The sequence below is a fragment of the Setaria viridis genome, chromosome 4 (genome assembly GCF_005286985.2).
Source record: "Setaria viridis chromosome 4, Setaria_viridis_v4.0, whole genome shotgun sequence".
NCBI lineage: Eukaryota > Viridiplantae > Streptophyta > Magnoliopsida > Poales > Poaceae > Setaria > Setaria viridis.
In genome coordinates this window covers 30,194,367-30,216,198 of record NC_048266.2, presented here as the reverse complement: position 1 = coordinate 30,216,198, position 21,832 = coordinate 30,194,367, and the positions used below count along the sequence as shown (strand labels likewise).

Genomic DNA, 21,832 nt, shown 5'->3' with positions numbered 1-21,832 from the left:
CTTCTGAATTGTGGCGTGTGATTTTTTGACGGTTTGGGCTCCGCCGGCCTGGTGTCCCTCGACGACAAGCCCAGCCCGCCTCCACACACAGACACAGCTGAGAGAGGAATGCCTAATTTGTTTTGTTTTGATTTTGTTTTGTTCTGTTGTAAAGCAGGGTAAACATTTTCTCCAAAAAAAAAAACGCTTAAACATGTTCCAGCACAAACGGAAAGCGAAGCTTAAACTTGTTCTAGCACAAATGGAGATATGGACACAGACAGGAGAGTACACAACAAAGAGTGCTTATCGCATACAATTTCAGGGCAAGACAAAGACACGAAATATATGCCCGATATGGAAGGCAAAGACCGAACCCAAATGTCGTTTTTTCGCATGGATCCTGCTACACAAGAAGATTCTCACAGCTAACAACCTGGCAAAAAGAGGCTGGCCGCATGACCCCCAATGCAAACTATGTAACGCTGAAGCCGAAACACCAACACACATTTGCAAAGATTGCCTATACACTAAGACAGTGTGGTCCAAGCTTACAACCTGGTATAGCCTGCAAGGCCTACCAGCAAGTGATTCAACCCCCTCGGTAAGTGGATGGTGGAAGAAATGCAGAGCAAAACTGGATAAGCAATCGAGACCGACCTTTGATGGCCTCATCATCTATTTCTGGTGGAACATATGGAAGGAAAGAAACAGGAGAGTCTTTAATCATGAATCCAAATCAACTGAAGAGGTAGCGTACTTAATCAAAGAAGACGCCCAGCAATTCAGCTTCGCTACACAAGGACCAACAAATCAGTAGTCGAGCATCTTGCTGGTTCGATCACCCTCGTCAAACTAAATATAAAGCTGGTGAAAGAAGCACCGGAATTGTAGCAGTGTTTCTTGCTTTCGTTCTTCAGTTTTCAGTTTCAGGGAATTTAGTTGTCTAGTTTGCTTGGGAGTTTTTGTTTTGTTGAGTTTGGACGGCAGTAGATGAGATACTGCCTGTTGTACAGACTTGTTCCTTTTTCCTTTTTTTTTCTCTTCTAATAAAATTTACGGCAAAGCTTTTGCCGTTCCTTTCAAAAAAAAACAAATGGAGATGTAGTCAAGTACACACCCATCTAGTGGATGATCAAACGACACACACCTAAATCACCTGACTGCCATGTTGCCCAAGAGGGACGGCTTCATCTCTCGACCAGGAAATTCAAAGCCAAGGAGGCGACACAGTCACCTTCACCTGTCGATCGACACGCATCCGTGATGCTTGGAATCGACAGTGCACAGAATCACCAGAGCCCTTCTCGCCTACCTTAAACTTCAAATGCATTACAGTCAACGCTGGAACAGCAACCGCATACCTCTTTGTGCCCAGCTCACCAATTGCGCCATGAAAAAGTTGGAATTCTTGGAGCTCCTCTGTAACGTAAACAAAGGAACAGAGGGATCTTCGGACTTGTGATATGACCACTTCTATTACGGCCTCCATTCCAGTCTCCACAAATGTTAAACACATTTCTGATTTTTAGAACCGATGTACGAGACATGTTTGGTTCCATAGTGCTTGGTATATTTCTAGGGGGGAAATGGATTTCATACTGTGTTACATCACGATTTATCAGGATGTTTTGTACTAAACTGTGAATAACCCTAGTAAAAAACTAAACCAACATATCCATTCTCTATCCTTCCAACATACCCATCCTCTATCATCCCATGTACTATCCCAGCTTTTGTGATTAAAGGAGAATAGTTGTAGCCATGAGAAAGTACGTAGGCTTCATCTCATTGCTACTATTGAGCATAATCTACAATGATTCCACATAAGTAATGGATGTGCACCTGCTGCACGATGACTGGATTATCCCTGCTACGATTGAAAACGTAATTAAGCAGTCCTTTCCATATCATCCCGCGCCGCCATGTATCCATATAACTGTTTGGAGCCACTGTTGACAGGAGTTTTAGCAAACCTCAATGAGAAGATCTGAATCATTGGAGATGGCAGATGTCTCATGCAATTTTCCTCGTTAGGATAGCAAGGTCCCATTGGAATCTTCTCTAGCTCCGACACAGCTTCACCAAAGATATAAAAATTGTCAGTGACACGGAAACACATAAGTAATTCTTCATGCTGTAAGGTCGGTTAGAGTACAAGACCATAACACATTAAGGGGGTGTTTGGCACACAGAGGTTAAATTTTAGCCCCTGTCATATCGGATGTTTGGCACTAATTAGGAATATTAAATATTGGTTAATTACAAAGCTAATTGCACAACCCCTAGGCTAAATCGTGAGACGAATCTATTAAGCCTAATTAGTCTATGATTTGACAATGTGATGCTATAGTAATCATTCGCTAATGATGGATTAATTAGGCTTAATAGATTCGTCTCGCGATTTAGCCTAGGGGTTCTGCTATTAGTTTTATAATTAGCTCATATTTAGTCATCCTAATTAGCATCCGAACATCCGATGTGACAGGACTAAAGTTTAGCCCCTGTTTCCCAAACACCCCCTAAAAAAACACAGCGAGCCAACAACCAGTCGTTCAAACGCTTCACTGCTGACAATTCAAACGCTTCCACAGAAATCAGACCAGTAATTCTAGAGGGTCTGGACTCGGCTTTCCCAGAAGAGGAGATCAAACGGGTCATTCAACAAATACCAAGTGACAAGGCACCGGGGCACTGCTTTTTTCAAAGAATGCTAGGACATTATCAAACACGATGTTATGAATGCAGCAAATGCTTTTCACCTCCTCCGAATATCGAGCTTAAGCCTGCTGAACTGTGCTAACATTATCCTTGTCCCGAACAAGGAAGGAGTTGAGACATATGCAACTTCGCCCAATAAGCCTCATCCACTCGTTCGTCAAAATTATGATGACAAAAGCAATGGCCACACGGCTCGCACCGCACATGAATGCTATTGTCTCCAAGAATCAGAGTGCCTTCATAAAAAAACGTAGCATCTATGACAACTTCATGTATGTAAGAACCAAGATCCGACACTTTCACATAAATAAGACACCGGCCCTGCTCCTAAAGCTAGATATTGTCAAGGCTTTCGACTCTATAAGATGGGAATACCTGCTACCACTTATGCAAAGATTGGGATTCCCTGCACGTTGGTGTGATTGGATAGCAGCTCTCCTCCACACATCATCCTCGCGAGTCCTTCTTAATGGCATTCCAAGCGGGCCGATCAAACATGGAAGAGGATTAAGACAAGGGGACCCCTTATCTCCTCTTCTTTTTGTCATCGCTATTGACCCACTACAAAAGCTACTAAAATTAGCGACTGACCATGGCTACCTTTCCAAACTGCTAGGACGCACGAACGACCTAAGAGTTTCAATGTACGCTAATGACACGGCCATTTTCATCAACCCAACACATCAAGATGTCTCCAATTTGATAGAACTGCTCTCACGGTTTGGCGACGCATCGGGCCTGAATACAAATTTCCAAAAATCTACGGTTGTTCCAATTAGATGTGCAGGCCTTGACTTAGATGAGATACTACGCTCCCTCCCCGCCAAGCGTGGCCTCTTCCCTATTAGATATTTGGGCCTTCCCTTAACCACCGGCAGGCTACGACGTGTTGAATTTCAACCTCTAGTAGACAAGGCGGTGGCAAAGATGACCATATGGAACGAAAAGAACATAAACCATGCCGGTCGTCTTACTCTAGTAAAATCGGTGCTTACCTCGCAAGTGATCTACTATATTACATCTCTACGGGTGCTGAAAAGCGTTTTGAAAGAAATCAACAACAAAAGGAAAAGATTCCTATCGGCCGGAGCGGAAGTGCTTACGGGCACTAAATGCAAAGTCAATTGGCCAAGATCGACCCGCCCCACCAATATGGGCGGTGCAGGCATACTCCATCTGGGATGCTTTGCAAGAGCGCTCAGACTCCGCTGGCTGTGGCGAGGGTGGTCAGACGAGGACAGGATCTGGGATGACGCCGACTTGCCGTACTCTACCACGAACAAGTTGTTGTTTGCGGTAGCAACATCCATTGACATTGGCGGTGGGGCAAAAACTAGGTTCTGGACTAGTGCTTGGATGCAAGGACAAAGACCATGCGATGTGGCACCACACCTTTTTCAGACCAGCCGTCGGACGAAAAGAACACTAAAAGAGGCATTAGCAGACAATAGATGGATAAGAGATATCATTTTACGACATCAAAGCTTCTCTGCCCAACACTTCGTGAAATTTATTTCGCTATGGAGAGCACCACGAGATGTGAACCTGCAACAGGATGTACGTGACACAATCCGGTGGAAATTTACAAACAGCAGAGAATACACAACTACCTCGGCTTATCAGGCGCAGTTCATCGGATCGGCACAAACAAATTTTAGAGCAATTCTATGGAAGTCATGGGCCCCTCCAAAATGCAAATTCTTTGCATAGCTGCTACTCCAAAACAGGGTGTGGACATCCGATAGACTGCAAGCTCGCGGATGGGCTAATTTTAGAAACTACCCCTTATGCAGAAGAGCACCTGAAACCACTGCCCACCTTTTCACCGACTGCTGATTCACCAAGCGGATCTAGGGTGACACTGCCAATTGGGCAGCCACAAGCGATTTGTTTCTGGATAATTGGCCACAGAGGAACTCAGCGTTGGCTACTGCGGAGTGCACGGATCGGCGCGGCCTTAAATCCCTCATCATCCTAGTGCTAGGAAATATGGAAGGAGCGTAATACTAGGATCTTTGACCATAAAGAATCTACAACGCAACAAGTCACGTAGCTCATTAAAGACGAAGTGTCCATGTGGATGATGACCGGAGCGAAGCACCTAGCAAACCTGTTGCACCGCTCCTAGTGTTGGTTCCTCAGTAACCCCCTCCTTGGTGAGGGGTGGGGGAATTTTCATTTTTTTTAAATTGCAACTCGGCTGTAAGCTTATACACATTTCGTCCGTCTAGATCTTCATTCTCTTTTTAATATCTCTTTTTAATATAACATGCAGCTCTCCTGCCGGCAGTCGTTCAGTCCCTTATCCACGCAACAAAAACAATCGACCAGTCCACCCACTGCCTTGGCTGCGGGCGCTACAGATTCTTGTGGACTCGAATTTCAGTTTGGGCTGCAAAAGGGAGAAGTCATGGGCTTTAGGCCCTCGAAGAGACACAGGAGACAGATAGATTCAATATTTGCTCCATGCCAATTGTATATTTTTTTTGAGTAAAACTCCATGCCAATTGTAGAAGAGCGGACAGGAGAGTAGCTCTGGAACCCCAGCTAGTGCAAAGCTATGACGATTATACCAGCATGTCATTGGTTGAGTTCTATACATTGAAGTCAGCGTGTACTCCACAGGTGTGAGCTGAGACCAAATGGGTATGAAATATTTCAAATCTCTTGCAGCAGCTCCTCTTTCCTACACAAGGCCACCAAAAGCCAATCACCTGCTCCAATGGTGGATCTAAGAGGCAGATGCACCTTTGTTTGAAAAGGGAACAAGAAAAGCTCGCATGCTGAGGAAGAGAAGTCGTGGAAGGGAAAAAATAGTATTAGTTTGTTTAACACTATCGGTTCCATTTTATGATGTGGTAGTTCTCAGAATATTCCTGCGACTAGTAGTTTTGAATAAATTGGGTGTCCAATAAATGTAGAAATTGAAAATACCTCTTGGAATGTTATAATTGATTGAAGAAAAATAATTGAATCATGTCGAAGATCCTACATCAATCCTACCTATTAGTCTTTGATTTGATCTAAGATCTACAACTCTGACAACTTTGATGACTAAAGGAAATGCTAAAATGTTTCAAAACCTTATGTCAAACAGACTTGTTCCTGTTAGGAGTCTACTACCTATACTAATCTTCCTGAGATCGGCGCCATTTCAGGCGTACGGGCACTGTTCACGGGTCCCGCAGGTTAGTAAAAAAAAATACTCAAGAACTCTGCTCTGCTTGTGTCCCCTGCTTTTCCCTGCGTGGCGCGTGTGAACGACGCATTGATGCCACACCCCTGCCCACCGCGCGCATTCAACGATGCGAGCCGCCGGAGCTGGTGGATCCCATGTGTTGTACCGTTTTTTAATTTTGTTTCTTCAAATAAAATACTATCTTATTGTTCTTTTCTTTTTATCATACGTGATTGTACTGTGATATTCTAGCTATATACGAAATCAGCCGGAAGTCCCAACCTATTTTTTAATATTTTTGTATTACAGGCTTATTTAATTCGCTCGTACAGGATGTTACTTAAGTGCTCTAACCACTAAGGTAGAGTCCCTTTCACTATTCTAACTATCTTTTCAATTTTCTTTCTTTAAATAAACATAATTTTGCAAAATTATTCTAACCAATTTTTCTTTTTATTTTTTTCTATCCCAACCATGCATCAACGCAACATACGTTAAACATAAAAAAACCGGTGAATTCACAGGTAAGAAAATTATTATACGACACTTGAAAAACCAGTATATAACATAAAGTATAGCTAATTTAGAGTGCAATTACGTCCACATATTGTCAATTATTTTTTATTTTATTTATATCTTGATTCAATTCAATATATCAGTACAATGGTACTTTTAATTCAGTAAAGTAAATGCTTAGGTTAATATTTTTAAAAGAGGCACGCATGGCGCGCCATTCTGACTAGTTTTTGTTTTCCATAACTCAATAAATAGCCAGGGCCAATCGCAATTAAACTCTAATCTAACGAGAATAAAGAATGCCCTAATATGGAAAGAGAATTAGATCAGTACTTACTTTCATTTCGCGCAAGCCTTGCAGGATACCAAGCGATGCAGGCTTGAGATTTGTGATAGTGGGCGATGGTTTGGGCTGTTCCAGCAAAACGGCCCATGCCTGTGTGATTGGACGACTAAGCCGAAGCCCGTCTTGCCCACGGCGGTGTGCAAAAAGGCCCTGGTTGACTATACGCCCACAAACGCTAACAAATCCAAGCCCACTAACTAGACTAGTAGTTACGTCACGCAAACTCCGGCCGGCCATAGCACCGTGACACGCGCGGCGCGGCACGAGGATACGCCGCCGCCGCGCCGCCGCTGCGCTCCTTCCTCAGATCACGGCCACTATCGCGACGCCTCGCGTGGCCGGCCGACCGGGCCGGGAGCAAAAGTGGGTAGGTTCCGGTCGGTCTCACGCGCGGCGCCACCCCCCACCCCCCCTGCTCGCGTGCAGCCGCATGTGCGCGCGCGTGCGCTGTTGCTGCCGCACGCAAGCCTGCCGCTGCCGGCCTGATGACCAGGCCGACGACCGGCGACGAGGACGCCCACGTTTCCTCCGGCCCGGAGCGGCGGAGCGCGACGCCAATCGCGCTCCGGTGATCGCGGCGGGAGACACATGGACGCGTCACGGCAGCAGTTATTCGGTTGACAAACAGGTAGTAGGGGGGGGGGGGGGGGGGGGGGGGGGGGGGGGGGGAAACGGTTAGGCGCCCAGCCGCCCAGCACGAGCACGCGAGATTTTTTTTTCTTTGAAAGAAAAATCTTCGGGGGGAAGTCGATTCCTTCACCTACATCCTCGTCGGATTTCCGAAGGCCCGAGAAAATGATCTCATGATTTGTGTAAATTCCTGTGTTACTGTAATACTGTATCTGCATATGGAGTCGTTCACCTGCTCAATCTTCTCTCGCGCGCGCAGCGCTTTAGGTGGCCTGCCGCCTGCAGCTCCTCACAAAACAAGGCAGGGGCGTCACTGTTTGTTCCTCCGCTGCAGTGCCACTCACTCGCCGCGCGCCGTGCTCCATCCAACCCCGTGAAGTCAGCTTGCCCGCGACTGGCACCACTCCAACCAGTCCATCGAGCACGTAGCAACAACAGCACGGTGACCTCAACTCCCCGAGCGAAGACAGCACGCTAGTAGAAATTTTAAAATGCTACGCACGTCAGGTCAAAGTCTGGGCGTCCAAGCAGTGGAGCACGGGAGCGTGACGGGAACCTACCGAACCATTATCCACTGCCGAAAAGTCTAGCCCAACGGCTGCTCGGCTCCAGTGCGTGCTCGGCGGCGTTTGACCGGCGGCCTCGTCGCCCGACGGTGACAGCCACTCCACTTGGATATCCATCGTGGCCGGCGGCGAGCCACTTTTTTCTTTCCTCCCTTTGGTGATCCGTCTCATGCATGGGTTTGCCATTCCTCTAGTGTACAGTACTGGCGCCGTCGGCCGTCGCCAGCAGACAGACGGGGGACCCAGAGCTCGTTCAAGGGCTTTATGGCGCCGTCCAACCTGACAGCGCGTCCGAAGAGATGCATGTTGGCGTCGGGCTATTGCTTCTTCTCGCGTACGGGTCCCGCCACGGCTACCGTACGCACCGCAACACGCGTGTGCCGAGCTGGCGCCGTATTTATCCGCCGTTCGCACACGGTGTTCGAGAATTGAATGGCATGACAACACGACAGGCGCGGGCGGCACAGGTGAGTGACCTGAGAATGGCACGCGGGCGGATTCGCGAGACGGCGAGAGGTATGGATGGACGACGCAGGTGGAGTGGGAGATTCTTGCCAGTTCGGTTGGTTGGGTCCGGCCGGGCTGACGAGCGATGGAGTGAGTGTGCAGTGTGCTCTCTCGCAAGTCGCAACGGGATGAACGGGAGAGGGTTGGGTGCACCTGCTGCTCCCGTCTTTTCCCGAAGAGGCGACATGTTTGGAGTACGAGGGTCGTCGTCGCGTGCCACGCAGCTGCACCACGCACACTTGCAGCGGAGCAACTCTCCAAAGCAAATCCCGGATCACGCGTCAGAGTTTTTGAGTTCAGGCAATGGCACGGTTGCCGTTGTTGCCTAATCCATCATCCATCTTGCCTCAGTGCAGCACTGCAGCGTCACGACAGTGGCGCACTTCCGAATCATATTTAGTGTCGTCTCCTGTCGCGTTCGCTGCGCACGTGGCACCTTAAACAAGCCGCGGCAGCACTGGTGGGCGGTGGCGTCGCGCCGTCGCCTAGCTCCGTGTCCGCGAGTGCTTCCGCGCCGGGTTCCGACGAAGCCCGGCCGGTCCTTTTCAGCTACACCGACGCTACACCGGGCGGGGAAATGATGAATAGTGGAGGAACATGCAGTTGTACAGCATAGCAGAAGTAGATGCACTTCACTGTCACCACGGGAAGACTTCCCCCAACGGTTGGAGTCAACCAATAACTTAAAGCAATAAAAAATAGCATAAGAGATAAATTGTTCAATGATCTAACTCTTAACGCATAGCTCAAAATATAAATGGACACACGTACCAGCCCCACATAGTCTTGGAATATGTGCATAAGACTTGATCAAGGGATAGCTCTTCTCTCTCCTTTCTTTCTCCCTCTTCCACCTAGACAACATATTGTATTTTAATCATATGAGCTAGCAGACATGATACCATTGGAGGAGGCCTAATGGCATAACACTACTGCTAAGAGCACGTACACTGTTCAGATGGCTGCTGTCTAATATGTATCTGCCATGTCACACAAAGATAACAACACAGATGACGACTTGTACAGCTACAAATTAATAGCTCTTGAATAGACCCATAGATCATGGTGATCAAACATAAACTTGATCAACATATGCTATTTTGTGGCCTGTTTGATAGAATGCACTGTAAATTCAAATAAGTCGTGAAATTATAAATTATATCAATAGATACATACATTGGTCCAACAAATAAACATTTAGGCTCATTTCACGCCTATGTAATGCAGATAGGACAATAGTATAGGACAAGCAAGCGCCAATACACAAGTATGTGAAACTAAGCTACTCTGCTACTGTCAACTCCATAATACGGTGATGTATAGAAGTGTCACTAGAAACATCAGAAGAAACAAGATAGTACTGTCAGGAATTCTCCCTCAAAAAGTGTCGCACCCATTCCCATCTCTTACGTGCTTGAAATCTAGCACTTAAACAACATACTACAATATAGTGAAGAAAGACTTCTGATATTTGAATGGACAGCTACAGCCTAAACTGCAGCTTCGAGTAGCAGGACCTATTCTCGCTCAGATCCGTAAAAATACTTGCAGAACAAATACCAGCACCTGAAAACTCGTATCTAGCTTCCGTTTTTTCGCTGTGGCTCTCTCGCTCAGATCTGTAGAACAAGCAACTAAAAAAGAGAGGAATCATGCTTACCATTGATGCATATCTATCAAATTGGTGAAGAATCCACATTCGCTGCAGCATTTGACGGCACTATTGGAGAGGAAAGGCCAGCGGACGCCTGGACGCTGGTCTTGGTGGGAGGAACAACGGGCACAGTTACCAAATTTCTCAGTTTTGATATTGTCAAGTGAAATTGTGCACTGGATTTCTCTCGCGGAACCCTCGCATCCCAGCCACGTAAATACGTGCGGTCCGCGACTGCTGTCAAGAGTGTCGAGATCGAATTTTCGCATGAGCAACGGCACGCGAGCAGGGAGGCTAGGCATTCGTGGCCAGCGATTCAAACTTGGAAACCAGGGCACTCACTGGCTGACCAACGGCGCGGTAATAAATGAGGTGTGCTGTGGCAATTGGGGGAAGTGAAGAAGCGAAGTGAATGGATCCGCGAGCTTAACGTTGGCGCCCTGCGCAGGGCAGGGACGCATGGATGATTCTTCTGCTCTGATCGCGTATCCTATGTGGATACGGATTGATGCCGCTCTGGGTTGGGGCTCGGACACACGCCGTCGTCCTTGCGGCGCAGGATACGCGCGCGGCTTCGTGTCTGGTGATCTCTCCAACGTGTCGTTGGGGATGGGCGATGGGAGTGAATGCGGCCGGCCGTTCCAAACTTCCAATTTCCATGTGCTTTGGGGTGCGGGGATTTGGACTTCTCCATAGACAATCAGCAGGAGCCCATACAGCACTAGCGCTGGCCACTTGGCCGCTGCGTGTCCGTGCGTGAACCTTTGAGGTTGACACTTTGAGAATGGGAAAACTGGGTGGTTCCTCGATAACAAGCCCCGTTTGGATACCCTACTAAAGAGTTTACTACTAAAGAGTTTTAGCACCTGTTGAGAGTTTACTACTAAATAGTTTTTAGCACCTATTGCATCGGATGTTTATATACTAATTAGGAGTATTAAATATAGATTAATTATAAAACTAATTATACAGATGGAGTCTAATTCGCGAGACGAATCTATTAAGCCTAATTAATCCATCGTTAGCAAATGGTTACTGCAATTAGTTTTATAATTAGTTCATGTTTAGTCCTTCTAATTAGCATCCGAACATCCAATGTGACACTGCTAAAGTTTATTCCCCGTGTTTTTCACCATGGAAGTAGCATCTTTTTCTAAAATTGTGACTAGATTAAAATGGCGTGTACTTACTATAATATCATGTAATGGTGTAATTGTATAATTGAGTACCATCGGATGTACATTGACGTGTAGATTCGTTTGCACAACATTTTTATTCAACATTGAAGAATTCTTCTAAAGCTAGAACATTTTTTCCATTGAAATGGATTTTTCTTTCATGAACAGACCATCCGCAAACTCAACTAGAGAAGCACTACTTTTGTTTATTGGAACACTTCCCTTTTTGTCTTGAGCGCAATATCATGGTGAAACATTTTTAGTTGACCGAATTGGGTTTTTTTTTTTTTGGATCGGTAGCGGAACATCCACCAAATTTGACGGACAAGTACGCAACAAATTATGGTACATGCAATTTTTTCTTCAATATGTATTTAAGATGTTCCTATATATGTTTATAGAAGATTTTGCAACAAATTTTGTGGCTAGGTTCATGTTGAGGACAATGTTGACACAAAATGGCTTTCTTGCGGTCACCAAATTGAAGAAAAGGTGTATTATTTGTTGGAGTTCAGTTTATCCTCAGCTACAAGAGCGCCTAGTTTTGAGGATAAACCAGTTTGTGTTGTGGGAATATGTTTTCAGCATCATATACTACTCATTCAGAATTCATTTATCCTCAGCTAGTCGGCTTGTCCTTGAGCTTTAATAAGTGCCGATGTGGCATTACTACTTATCTTTTCGGGAAAAAAGGAAGGCAGCCTTTTCAACCCAACCTTAAATGCCGCAACATTTTGAAGCAAAGCATGATCCATAAAATTTGTAGACCAGACATGCCTTCTGGTACCACAGCAAGGCCACCGCATTCTACACTGCTCATTTCAATGCATGTGCCCCAACGCTTATTAGCTCTAGCCTTCTTTTAGGAGGTGGTACCACTAGCACTCGCAAATACCCAATACTCCAAGCCCCTATTTGCAAAAGAGGAGGAGAAAATCCAAAAGAAAGGGCTGCAGTTGGAAAGGGAAGATAAATAACCCGCCAACTACTGTCTACTGTATCCAACATGGATATATCCCCATTCCTAATTGCACAAAGGCAGGCATCAACATCTAATCTTTCACCTTGAAGAGTATATTTTTTTCCCCAGTCCAACAAGCTCCAAGATTTACTGAGAGGAGCAGGCACAAGGCACAAGAGCACAAAGGACATATCAAAATCCGAGCTTTTTCCACCACCAACTCTCAAATCTCCCCCATTCTCTTCTTCTCCACAAGAACCCATTCCATCACAAGGTTTTGCAAATATTTCTCTCTCCCCTCTTGCCTCGTGTAGTAGGTCCACTGCAGGTCTAGAGAGGTCACTACAAAAGGTTGTGGGACTACCACCAGACATCAGTGCCCATTGCCCAGTCCCTCTCTCTCCTCTTCCTCTCTCTCTCTCTCTAGACCTGCTGCCTATATGTTCTCTTCTTTTGAGAGAAGGGAGGAATAGCCGCAAGCCTGCAGCGCAAAGCAAAGCACAGCAGCACAGCAAGCTGCGGACCTGCGGTTTTCAAAAGAACCCGCCACCTCTCTGGGCTCGCCGCACCGTCCCCTCAATCCCCTCCCTCTCTCTCACCACGTATTAATTTCGTTGCGCCTGCCCCCATCCTCCATTTTTCTTGGGTGCCGTGCGAGCTCCAAGTACCCCTGTCTCCCTCCCATCTCGCTTGCGCGCTCGTTTCCGGCTCAAGTTGGTATAGTGTTGTTGTTTCAATGCGAGACGGCGCCGGGAGGAGCTGTCCTCGACGAGCTTGATTGCCCTTGAAAGCGAAGTTGTTGGTGCCGGGAGGAAGGAGGAGGAGGTTAATATGGCTACCACGGAAGGTATTCTTCGTCTCTCTCCCATCCTCTCTCCCTCTCTCTGGGAGATTCTGCAGCGCCGATAAAAAGCTTGCTCCTTTTTATTCTCTTTCTCTCTCTCTATACATTCGTCTGTCGATTTCGGTGTGGGGGAGGGAACGATATTGCGAGAAGTGTCGCCGGCGATGGTGAAACTGATGGAGTTTTTCTTGCGTGGACCAGCAGAGGCAGGGGAGGACGAGCGGCTGCTCAAGGATCTTCCCGGTTCTTCAGATAAGGAAGGTGAGCTGCGCTCCATCCTTGATGGCCTTTCTTTCCCCCATTTCTGTGGCTTGCAAGCTCTGCTGAATCTCTTCTTTCTCGATTTTACCTTTTTGTTTTATTGTATGGAAATGTTTATTTATGTTGGGTTTGCTCCAAGAAGCAAATCAGCAGTTTCTCGTTTTAATGCTGGATTTGATTTATGGGTTCTTGGAGTTTGATGACGCAACTTTCAAGTTTGAACAGTTATTTTGATTTTTTTTTTCGGAAGAGAGTTGGTTGGTGTCAGGTTTGAGATTCTGGTCTAATTCGAAACAGTAAAATACATACCAGGGCGTGCGGTCTCTCGTTTCCATGGAGGACTCGTAGATGGTCAAATTCTGCCGAATTTCCAACTCTACCAAAGCCTCTGAAATGGACACTTTTGCTGTTTTATTTGTGCGCCCCCTTCACGTTTCAGAGCCTGTGGCTGTGGTAGAGAGGAACAAAACATCAGTTTTGGAAGGAGGCAAAGGGGTGGTGCGGATGTCAATTTTTGGGGTACTTCATATATGTTTTCTGTTGAAGGGGGGAAAAAACTTCTGCAATCGAACGCCTCACGTACTCGCATCTGGCAGCACGTGCCTTTCATGGCAAGCCAGACAATCTGTCTATCATTGTGTTTTTGTTTCTTGCTGTGACTTGCTTTGCACTTTGTCCCGTTCTTGATTGTAGTTAGGTAGCTGATTTTTTCATAAATGCAAAATCAGTGTCATGGCGTACTCACAAACTTGTTTGTTATAGCCCATACCTCTGCAGGAGAGGATCAAGAGAACACTAAGAGAGACTCCGAAGGAACAACCACGGAGGAATGTGGTAGCGGTGGGTCCGTAATCGAAGCCACCGTATCGAGTGAAGATCAGAATGATAGGCATGGCAATGACAGCAACATCCAGTGTGCTGAATCTGATGGTGCTTGTAAACCAATGCCAGAAATGGACTCCAAGAGCATCAACGGTGAGTGCCCCGATGAAGTGCCTGAAATTGGATCCAAGAGCAGTAATGATGACAACTGTGGGAGCTCCGAAGAAATGCCCAGAATTGGAACCAAGAGCAGTAGTGACGACAACAGTGAGTGTGCTGATCGGAGCTCTCCCCGTGCCGTGCTAGATATCTCAGTGTCTGGTAGTGTGGACTCTGATGACAGCGCCTCGGTGGAGCAGTCAGCAGAATCAAACCATAATGTGCAGTGGAGGAACCTGATCAGCGGGCTAATACTTAGAAGAAAGAAGTCCATGGGTAGAGCAGTGACATTCCCTCAGAGATCCAAGAGCAGAGGGCTTAGAGGGTATCTGGAGAGAATGCGGAGTGGTAAGAACCAAATGGACTGCAGTGCCATTGCTCCTGAGATCCTTCCTGAGATTGGGAAGTGGAGACCATCATGGCGAAGCTTTGACTACGAAGAGCTTTGTACTGCAACTGACAGATTTAGTTCAGGTAACATGCAGTCATGCACACTTACTTCATTGTTGCTGTGAGTGATTTAATGATTAGGTTCTGCTACTATCATTGCAAAACTCGTGAGGTGGGATGTACCTTTTACAGTTGCAATGCTATGATTTCACTGAGAAATGATATTACGTGAGGGTCTGAGGTCCTAATCATGAATGGTTCTTTAGGTTAATGATGATGACCTATTACTGTCCTTTTAGCATGCACATGCTCTTTAGCTGGAAAAGTTTAAGATCACCTGTTAATCTAAGCTAGCTTTTTCATCATGACAATTGACAATACAGTATGGAAATGTAATTCCTTGAGCTCTGTTTCTTATTTCCATCTTTTAAGGTGATAACTTCAATTTTTTTGTGTAATGCAAATACAGTTTTTGGCTGGAATTTATCATCTTAGCTGCCCTGAGTATCAACTGAGTTTGTTTTATGCCTGACTTTACTAGAAAAATTGATCGGCAAGGGAGGGCATGCTGAGGTATACAAAGGACAGCTTGCTGATGGACAATTTGTGGCAGTGAAGAGATTAACAAAAGGCGGTAACAAAGAGGACCGAGTTAGCGACTTCTTATCTGAGCTTGGAATAATAGCCCATGTTAACCACCCAAACGCAGCACAGCTCTTGGGGTTCAGCGTGGAAGGGGGCTTGCACTTGGTTTTGCAGTTCTCACCTCATGGAAGCCTGGCTTCTGTTCTGCATGGTATATTCCTATCTAAGAGTAACACTTTTGTTAGCTAATGAATGAAATAGCTAAGAGATTTTATGTGATATGGGGGCACATTTTATGCAAACATTTTTAAAAGGCGAGGTACACTTCACATTAAGAATTTTATGAGAGCAGATCTTTAACTTTTATGCCAGTACAGCATAATCGTTCAAATAATATCTGAAAGGGTCTCTAGCTGAATTGGTTAGATGGCCTCAGTAGCACTCCTCAGGTTCTGGGTTTGACTCCCCGTGGGAGCGAATTTCAGGCTGAGGCTAAAAAAATCCCCTCGTCTGTCACCATAACCAAAGCACAGGTCAAGGCCCGGCCCAGGTCATAGCTGTGGTTGGTTTGGGCCCTCCTAGGTTTTCTCGGCCTGCGTGAGAAGGTCTTCTCCTTAGTAAAAAACCCAGGGGCTGTCTTACCCCCCGCAGGTCGAGTTTTTAGAAGTTCATGTTTCCATTTATGCATGCTGTTTTATATATCTTACACTCACTTTCTTAAGTCCCCTACATTTCAAGCATGGTCTGAGATCTCAAGCATCTCACCTTTTTAATATAAAAAAGTCCATTGTCTGTTAGACTGTACTGAGATGCCCTTAGTCTAGCGCTAAAATGGACTTTAGCTGATCAGGTACAAAGGAACCCCTGAAGTGGAAAGTCAGGTTCAACATTGCACTTGGAATTGCTGAAGGATTGCTGTACCTACATGAAGGATGCCATCGCCGCATAATTCACAGAGACATCAAGGCTTCTAATATCCTTTTAACTGAAGACTACCAACCTCAGGTACGTTTCTACTGCTAGATTACACTATCACGTTCCTTATAAAACCTAGGGATGTCAAGAGTTACAGTTTTGCTCTTTTCTTTTGCAGATATCAGATTTTGGGCTTGCCAAGTGGCTTCCTGACCAATTGACTCATCTTGTTGTATATCCCATTGAAGGCACATTCGGGTGAGCCTCTTTGGCTCTTGATCATGCTTTCTTATTATCCAGAAGACTGAAAATAGTGTTGTAACTGTTGTTTCAACTTTGATTTTGTGCTGTCTTTTAGGTATATGGCCCCAGAATACTTCATGCATGGGATCATAAATGAGAAGACAGATGTGTTTGCATATGGAGTTCTACTTCTTGAGCTAGTTACAGGGCGGAAAGCAGTGGATTCCTCCAGACAGAGCCTAGTGATATGGGTACACATTTAGCAAACTACTACCATATACTTTATATATTGAAACCAGTTCATCAAATTTCATTCTTTGACATTGTCAAAAAAATAAATAGATAATTTAGGAGTTCGGATAGAATGAAATGAACAGAAAACATGAAGTAGCATAATTACATGCTTCTGAACCCCATGGAATTCACAAATTGTTCATTGTCTGTGAAGGCAAAACCGTTGCTTGATGCAAACAACATCAAAGAGCTGGTGGATCCTTCCCTCGGCAACGAATATGACCCTGAAGAGATGGTGTACATCCTAGCAGTGGCATCCTTGTGCATTCACCACAGCTCAACCTCACGGCCTAGTATGAAATCGGTGAGTGAGTGGATCTTTATCTGCCAACTGAAGTGCAAAATGAGTAAATTGACCCCTGATTTGTTGCCTGCAGGTGGTCTGTTTCTTGAAGGGAGACCGGGAGTCACTTGAGCTGGTCAGAAGGCCTAAAATCGTAAAGCCCCTGATGTTTGACTCATGTGATTCAGAAGATTACACACGCTCAAGCTACCTCAACGATCTCAACCGGCACAAGCAACTTGCCTTGGAGCAGTGAACTTTGAATTGAGTTTGGACAGATTCACCGTAATTTTGTACATCATTCACTATCTAGCTACACTGTGATCCTCCCGCTTTCCACGTAGGTTTTTAAGATTGTATGGATTGATGTGAGGGATCAGTTATCATTCACTCCTTGGTTGCTGATCTATGCTGTAATTTTGCCCAGAGTTTTAGCCATATTGCAGCCCTGTGATCTTTATCACCAGGATCGTAATGTCAGGTGATGCAGCCACTAGCGACCAGTGTGCTACTATTCCTGAAATGATGATCGGAAGAATCCTTGTGCTCTGATCATTTGCAGGATTTCTCATATGTAAGTGTAACGTTTCCTGGTATTAACCATCACGAGTCATGCAGAATTGCGTGTTTCTAGTTTCAGAGCTTACATATATGACTCAAATATGCTCATCATGGGCCAAGGAGTTGCAAAGATTTTCAAAAGCACGTATTTTACCGGCCCTTTGGCCATGAATGTTGAAACCACCAGCATTCCTTAATCTGCAACTGCAAGGTGCAGTATTTTTGTGACTTCACTCCGCTGCTTATATTCAGCATTTGCAAAGCACGACTGCTACTACAAAGCTCTTAAGTGCTTTGCTATTTGGAAGCTATCTAATATTCACAAACAGGCATCCTGTAATCAAATAGGGTGTAGGGTTGTGCAATCTGCCTAAAAAAATTCATAATACTTACATTCACAGCGAAGTATAACAAATTCTGGTCATGCAAAGACAGGATTGCTGTAAGTGTTTTACTTTTAGCTTACTGTATTGCTAGAACACCAGAAAATCTGAGTATTTTTACATATTGTTAAACTTCATATCCAGGATTAACCTTCTGCTGGACATCTCCGTAGCTTTCCAACTCAAGCATGTCCTCCATGCTCCCCAAGAACAATGGCAACCTCTGGTGCAGCTTGATGGGCTGAATCAAGAGGATTCTGTTCTTGCCATCGGACCCTCTACCACCAGCCTGTTCAGCAAGGAAACTGAGAGGATTCGCCTCATAAACCAACCGCAGATGATCCCTTGGGTTCATAGCAACTCCACCATATATGAGCGTCCGGTGGAAATCAGCAACCAGTGAGCAAACATAGCGAGCTGAGTACTTCTTTGGGTGCTGTCCTTTGCCTTGTCTGATTGTGTCAATGTACTTCCTTAGGCCCTCAGGCCAATCAAAATACCGTGCATCATTCACTGAATATATTTGTCCTGGCATTATATGCAACTATAATTTTGAGCAAAGATAAAAGAACCTTCTAAAAGATGCAGGTTGGGAATGGGTTTTTATGCACTGTTGCAAACCTTATAAAGTTCAGTTTAGTATTTGAGCCACAGAAAGCTTTTCAGTGACATCTTCACAAACTACTCATGTTGAGAGTTCAGAAAGTAATTTTGGTAAAACTTGTAATAATGAACAACAACTGCTCAATGTTCAGCGAAGAATTTGGAAAGCAGCAAATTACTGAAGACTGCTACACTTGGTTACCTCTAGGTGGTATCTGGAGGGAAGGATGTGTAAGAATGAATTCTCCAGTCGACCAATCCAATGTGAAGGCATGGGTACCTGCACCAAAGCTGATACACAAGATGGTGGCAGACGAATACAGGACATACCCAGCAGCAACAAGGCGAGTTCCACTTTGCAGCGAATTGAGCTGAGCTCTCTCCTCCAAAGGGAGATGATCGAGCTCCACTAGCCTGTTATATATTCCAAATATTGTTCCAGTAGGTATGGAGACCTCAATGTTGCGAGAACCATCAAGCGGATCGGTAACAACAACATATGGACCATCATCGGATATCCAAATAGGCAGATCATTTTCTTCAGACGCGAGGACTGCAACCTTTCCAGAACTTTTGAGCGATGACAAGATGATATCATTCTGAATTCAAGCAAAGAATTAACATAATTTTGCCATGAGTGCAAGAGACATGGTAGTAGAATATTCAAAGCTAGTTCTTGTGGTATGTAGAGTAATGGAAACACTCTGCATATGTGATTTCGCAACCGAAACTCTATACAAGTGAATTCAGCAATGATTCAGGTATCCCAGTCTTTACCCTTTAATATCCTAAAATTATGATGTCAAAGTTAATAAAATTTCAGGAACGAACTAGTTAGTTGATCTAGGAACTTCAAGCAACTTCAGATGGATATGCTGTTATGTACCATACTGCCATATCAAGCATTTAGATCGATCACAATTCGCAACAATGTAACACCTTTTTGTTCATGTCGCGTGAAAATCATGCAGTCAAATGCGAGAACGAGACTACCAACTCAACTCAAGAACATGCGAAGCCAGCACGCACCGACAATTCGTCGAGCGGCTTGGGCGCGTCCCGGTCGGCCGCCACGCCCCCTCCGCCGGCCGCCTTCGCCCTCGACAGCTCGGCGTTGCCGGGGGACGCCACGAGGGAAGCGATGCGCTTGCACGCGCTCTGGATGTGGGCCACGAGGACGGTGAGGTCCGCGGCCGCGCCGGCCTGGCCCATGTGCTCGAGCAGCGTGGGGGGCGACGCCGCCGCGGCCGCAGCAGCCATGTCGTCCGTGGCCGCCGCGGCGAGCGGCTGGCAGACGAAGGCGCGGCGCCGTGCGAACGGAGGGAGGAGGAGGCGGAGGTGCAGCGGCGGGCGATTTGAAGTTGGCGGGAGCGAGCGCGGCGGGTGGTGGCGGAGGACGAGGAAGGAGGAGAGAGACGACGATAACGGCATAGTTCAGCCCACGGTTGGATGGCTCGTGTTGATCGGCGAAGGCCTAGCTAGCTTAGGAGTGGAAAAGGTTGCATCCAATAATCTTGTATCACCACATATCCAATGAGAAGGATATGAAACTGTGATTGCCATAAAGTTCTAGAATTTAAAATTTCTAATTTCTTTTGAAACTAAGGATTTAATATTAAATGCAGTGGCAATTCCGGAACATAATTTAGTTATCCCTTACATATACCAATTGATGTTGTAACCCGTCTAATGAAGTATACATTTTAACAGTCAGGTCCCGGCATCAGGTACTAAGAACAAAAAATCTTAAGTTATGGCTGCCTTTAAGGATTATAGTTTTCTTTGTTTTGTTAAAAAGAATAGACTACGGGCATGTTTGGATCGCTTCCAATGAAAACCTGACCAATTATTTGGTCGTTGACTGCGCACAGCCGAGCGTTTAGATTGACACCAAAGATTGGCATGCTCAGGAGTCCACGCCCGCACCTAGTTATATTTCACACCGACACTGGACGTAAACACGGGTGGAGGAATCGCTTAGAAAAAAATGGTGAGCCCACAGTTAGCGCAGTTTGGCAAGGCGTGCTTAGGCGAAAACCAAACACACCCTACATACTCGTTGTTGTTGTAGCCATGTTGTATACTGCCAATAAGGTGGCCTTTGGCACCATCAAATCCAACCATATGGGAGAATGGGTAGGGTTCACTTCCATATGTGTTGCAACATGTTTTAATTGAAATTTAACTTGAACTATGCCATCTTGTGTTACAGCACATCTATCATAACTTTATCCATCTAGGTTTTTTCTTCCCCATTTCATCTTTATTATCTACTGCCATTTAGAAGAAAAGTTTACCTCCTTATGATACATGGAAACCTAGCACTTGTACTTATGTACTGGACCAACTTTATTCAGAATATAGATTATGGGTTTTATGTTACACTTTTAGTTACTACAATAGCATAAGGCTGGCATTTCAACTAATATATCATTGTGCTCGAGATAGTTGAATTTCCTGTATAAAGAATTATGAGTGCAGTTATTTATTTCTTCTAAAAATAGAGTGCTTAAATAAACTACTATTAATGTAGACATGTTATAATATTTCTGTCAAAACATAGCGAATTTGTCCAAAGTAGCAGCATATACAATTCTTGTCTTGGAGCATCAAAATATATAAGCATGTGTAAGGAATACTTTGAGTTGCACTTCTTTTACTGGATACTTACTCAGATAAAATAGGTTCATTTGTTACAATTCCAGTATGTGTACCGGTAGTCACACATCCTATTCACTTGGAGACTCGAATCGTACCATAATTTTCATTGGTACGTAAAAACGGAAATTTTCCATAATAGTTGAGGTGTGTAATTTTGATGTAAAGTTTTTTTTAAAAAAAAGACATAGTACATGCAAGGATGTTCCTGTGAGTCGTGATTCCCTTGGCCAAAAATCGCGATTAAGAATGGCCCCGTGGATACTAGTTTGTTGCACGTGATATCAACAACGCTATCACCTTTTTCTTTTGAATATATATATATTGACGATTGGCTAACTCCAACTTTACCAAGATATTTGTTAATGACAGAGGACGTCATTTGTTAATGACAGATGAATCTAAAACAATCTACGTTTTTAAATGGAGGGAGTGAAGATTTTGAAGCTGCCCACCTCTTTGGCTAAGTACAGTACAATGTTTCGAATGGTCAAATTGCTCGGACAGTGCCATTGCCTGAGAGGCACTAGCCTTCTAACTGCTCGTTGCTACTGTACAGTGCAGATGGGCATCACTGCACACTTGTCCATCGTTT

The 21,832-nt window shown here is 45.1% G+C and overlaps 2 protein-coding genes and 1 long non-coding RNA gene across 4 annotated transcripts; 1 reads left to right on the top strand and 2 right to left on the bottom strand.

Annotated features, from left to right (window-relative positions):
* Positions 1–7,494: 7,494 nt before the first annotated feature.
* On the bottom strand, positions 7,495–10,916 carry LOC117853277 (uncharacterized). The gene is made up of 3 exons (XR_004640075.2): positions 10,104–10,916; positions 9,215–9,297; positions 7,495–9,125 (listed from the first exon to the last, which is right to left on the bottom strand). It is a non-coding gene; the product is annotated as an uncharacterized lncRNA (long non-coding RNA).
* Positions 10,917–12,548: 1,632 nt separating this feature from the next.
* LOC117852287 (receptor-like cytosolic serine/threonine-protein kinase RBK1) lies at positions 12,549–17,652 on the top strand. 2 transcript variants are annotated; one of them, XM_034734308.2, is made up of 9 exons: positions 12,549–13,083; positions 13,285–13,341; positions 14,104–14,796; positions 15,254–15,508; positions 16,148–16,302; positions 16,391–16,470; positions 16,571–16,706; positions 16,904–17,053; positions 17,127–17,652. In XM_034734308.2, the coding sequence occupies exons 1-9, from the start codon at positions 13,068–13,070 to the stop codon at positions 17,286–17,288; spliced, it is 1,704 nt and encodes a 567-aa protein (XP_034590199.1). In that variant the 5' UTR covers positions 12,549–13,067; the 3' UTR covers positions 17,289–17,652. The 2 variants fall into 2 exon arrangements, with proteins under 2 accessions (XP_034590199.1, XP_034590198.1); XM_034734307.2 differs by having other exon boundaries at positions 12,551–13,083; positions 13,282–13,341.
* A 308-nt stretch (positions 17,653–17,960) lies between these two features.
* Positions 17,961–20,058, bottom strand: LOC117852288 (fructose-1,6-bisphosphatase, cytosolic). Its single transcript, XM_034734309.2, has 3 exons — positions 19,609–20,058; positions 18,782–19,178; positions 17,961–18,504 (listed from the first exon to the last, which is right to left on the bottom strand). The coding sequence occupies exons 1-3, from the start codon at positions 20,008–20,010 to the stop codon at positions 18,104–18,106; spliced, it is 1,200 nt and encodes a 399-aa protein (XP_034590200.1). The 5' UTR covers positions 20,011–20,058; the 3' UTR covers positions 17,961–18,103.
* Between the last annotated feature and the right edge of the window lie 1,774 nt (positions 20,059–21,832).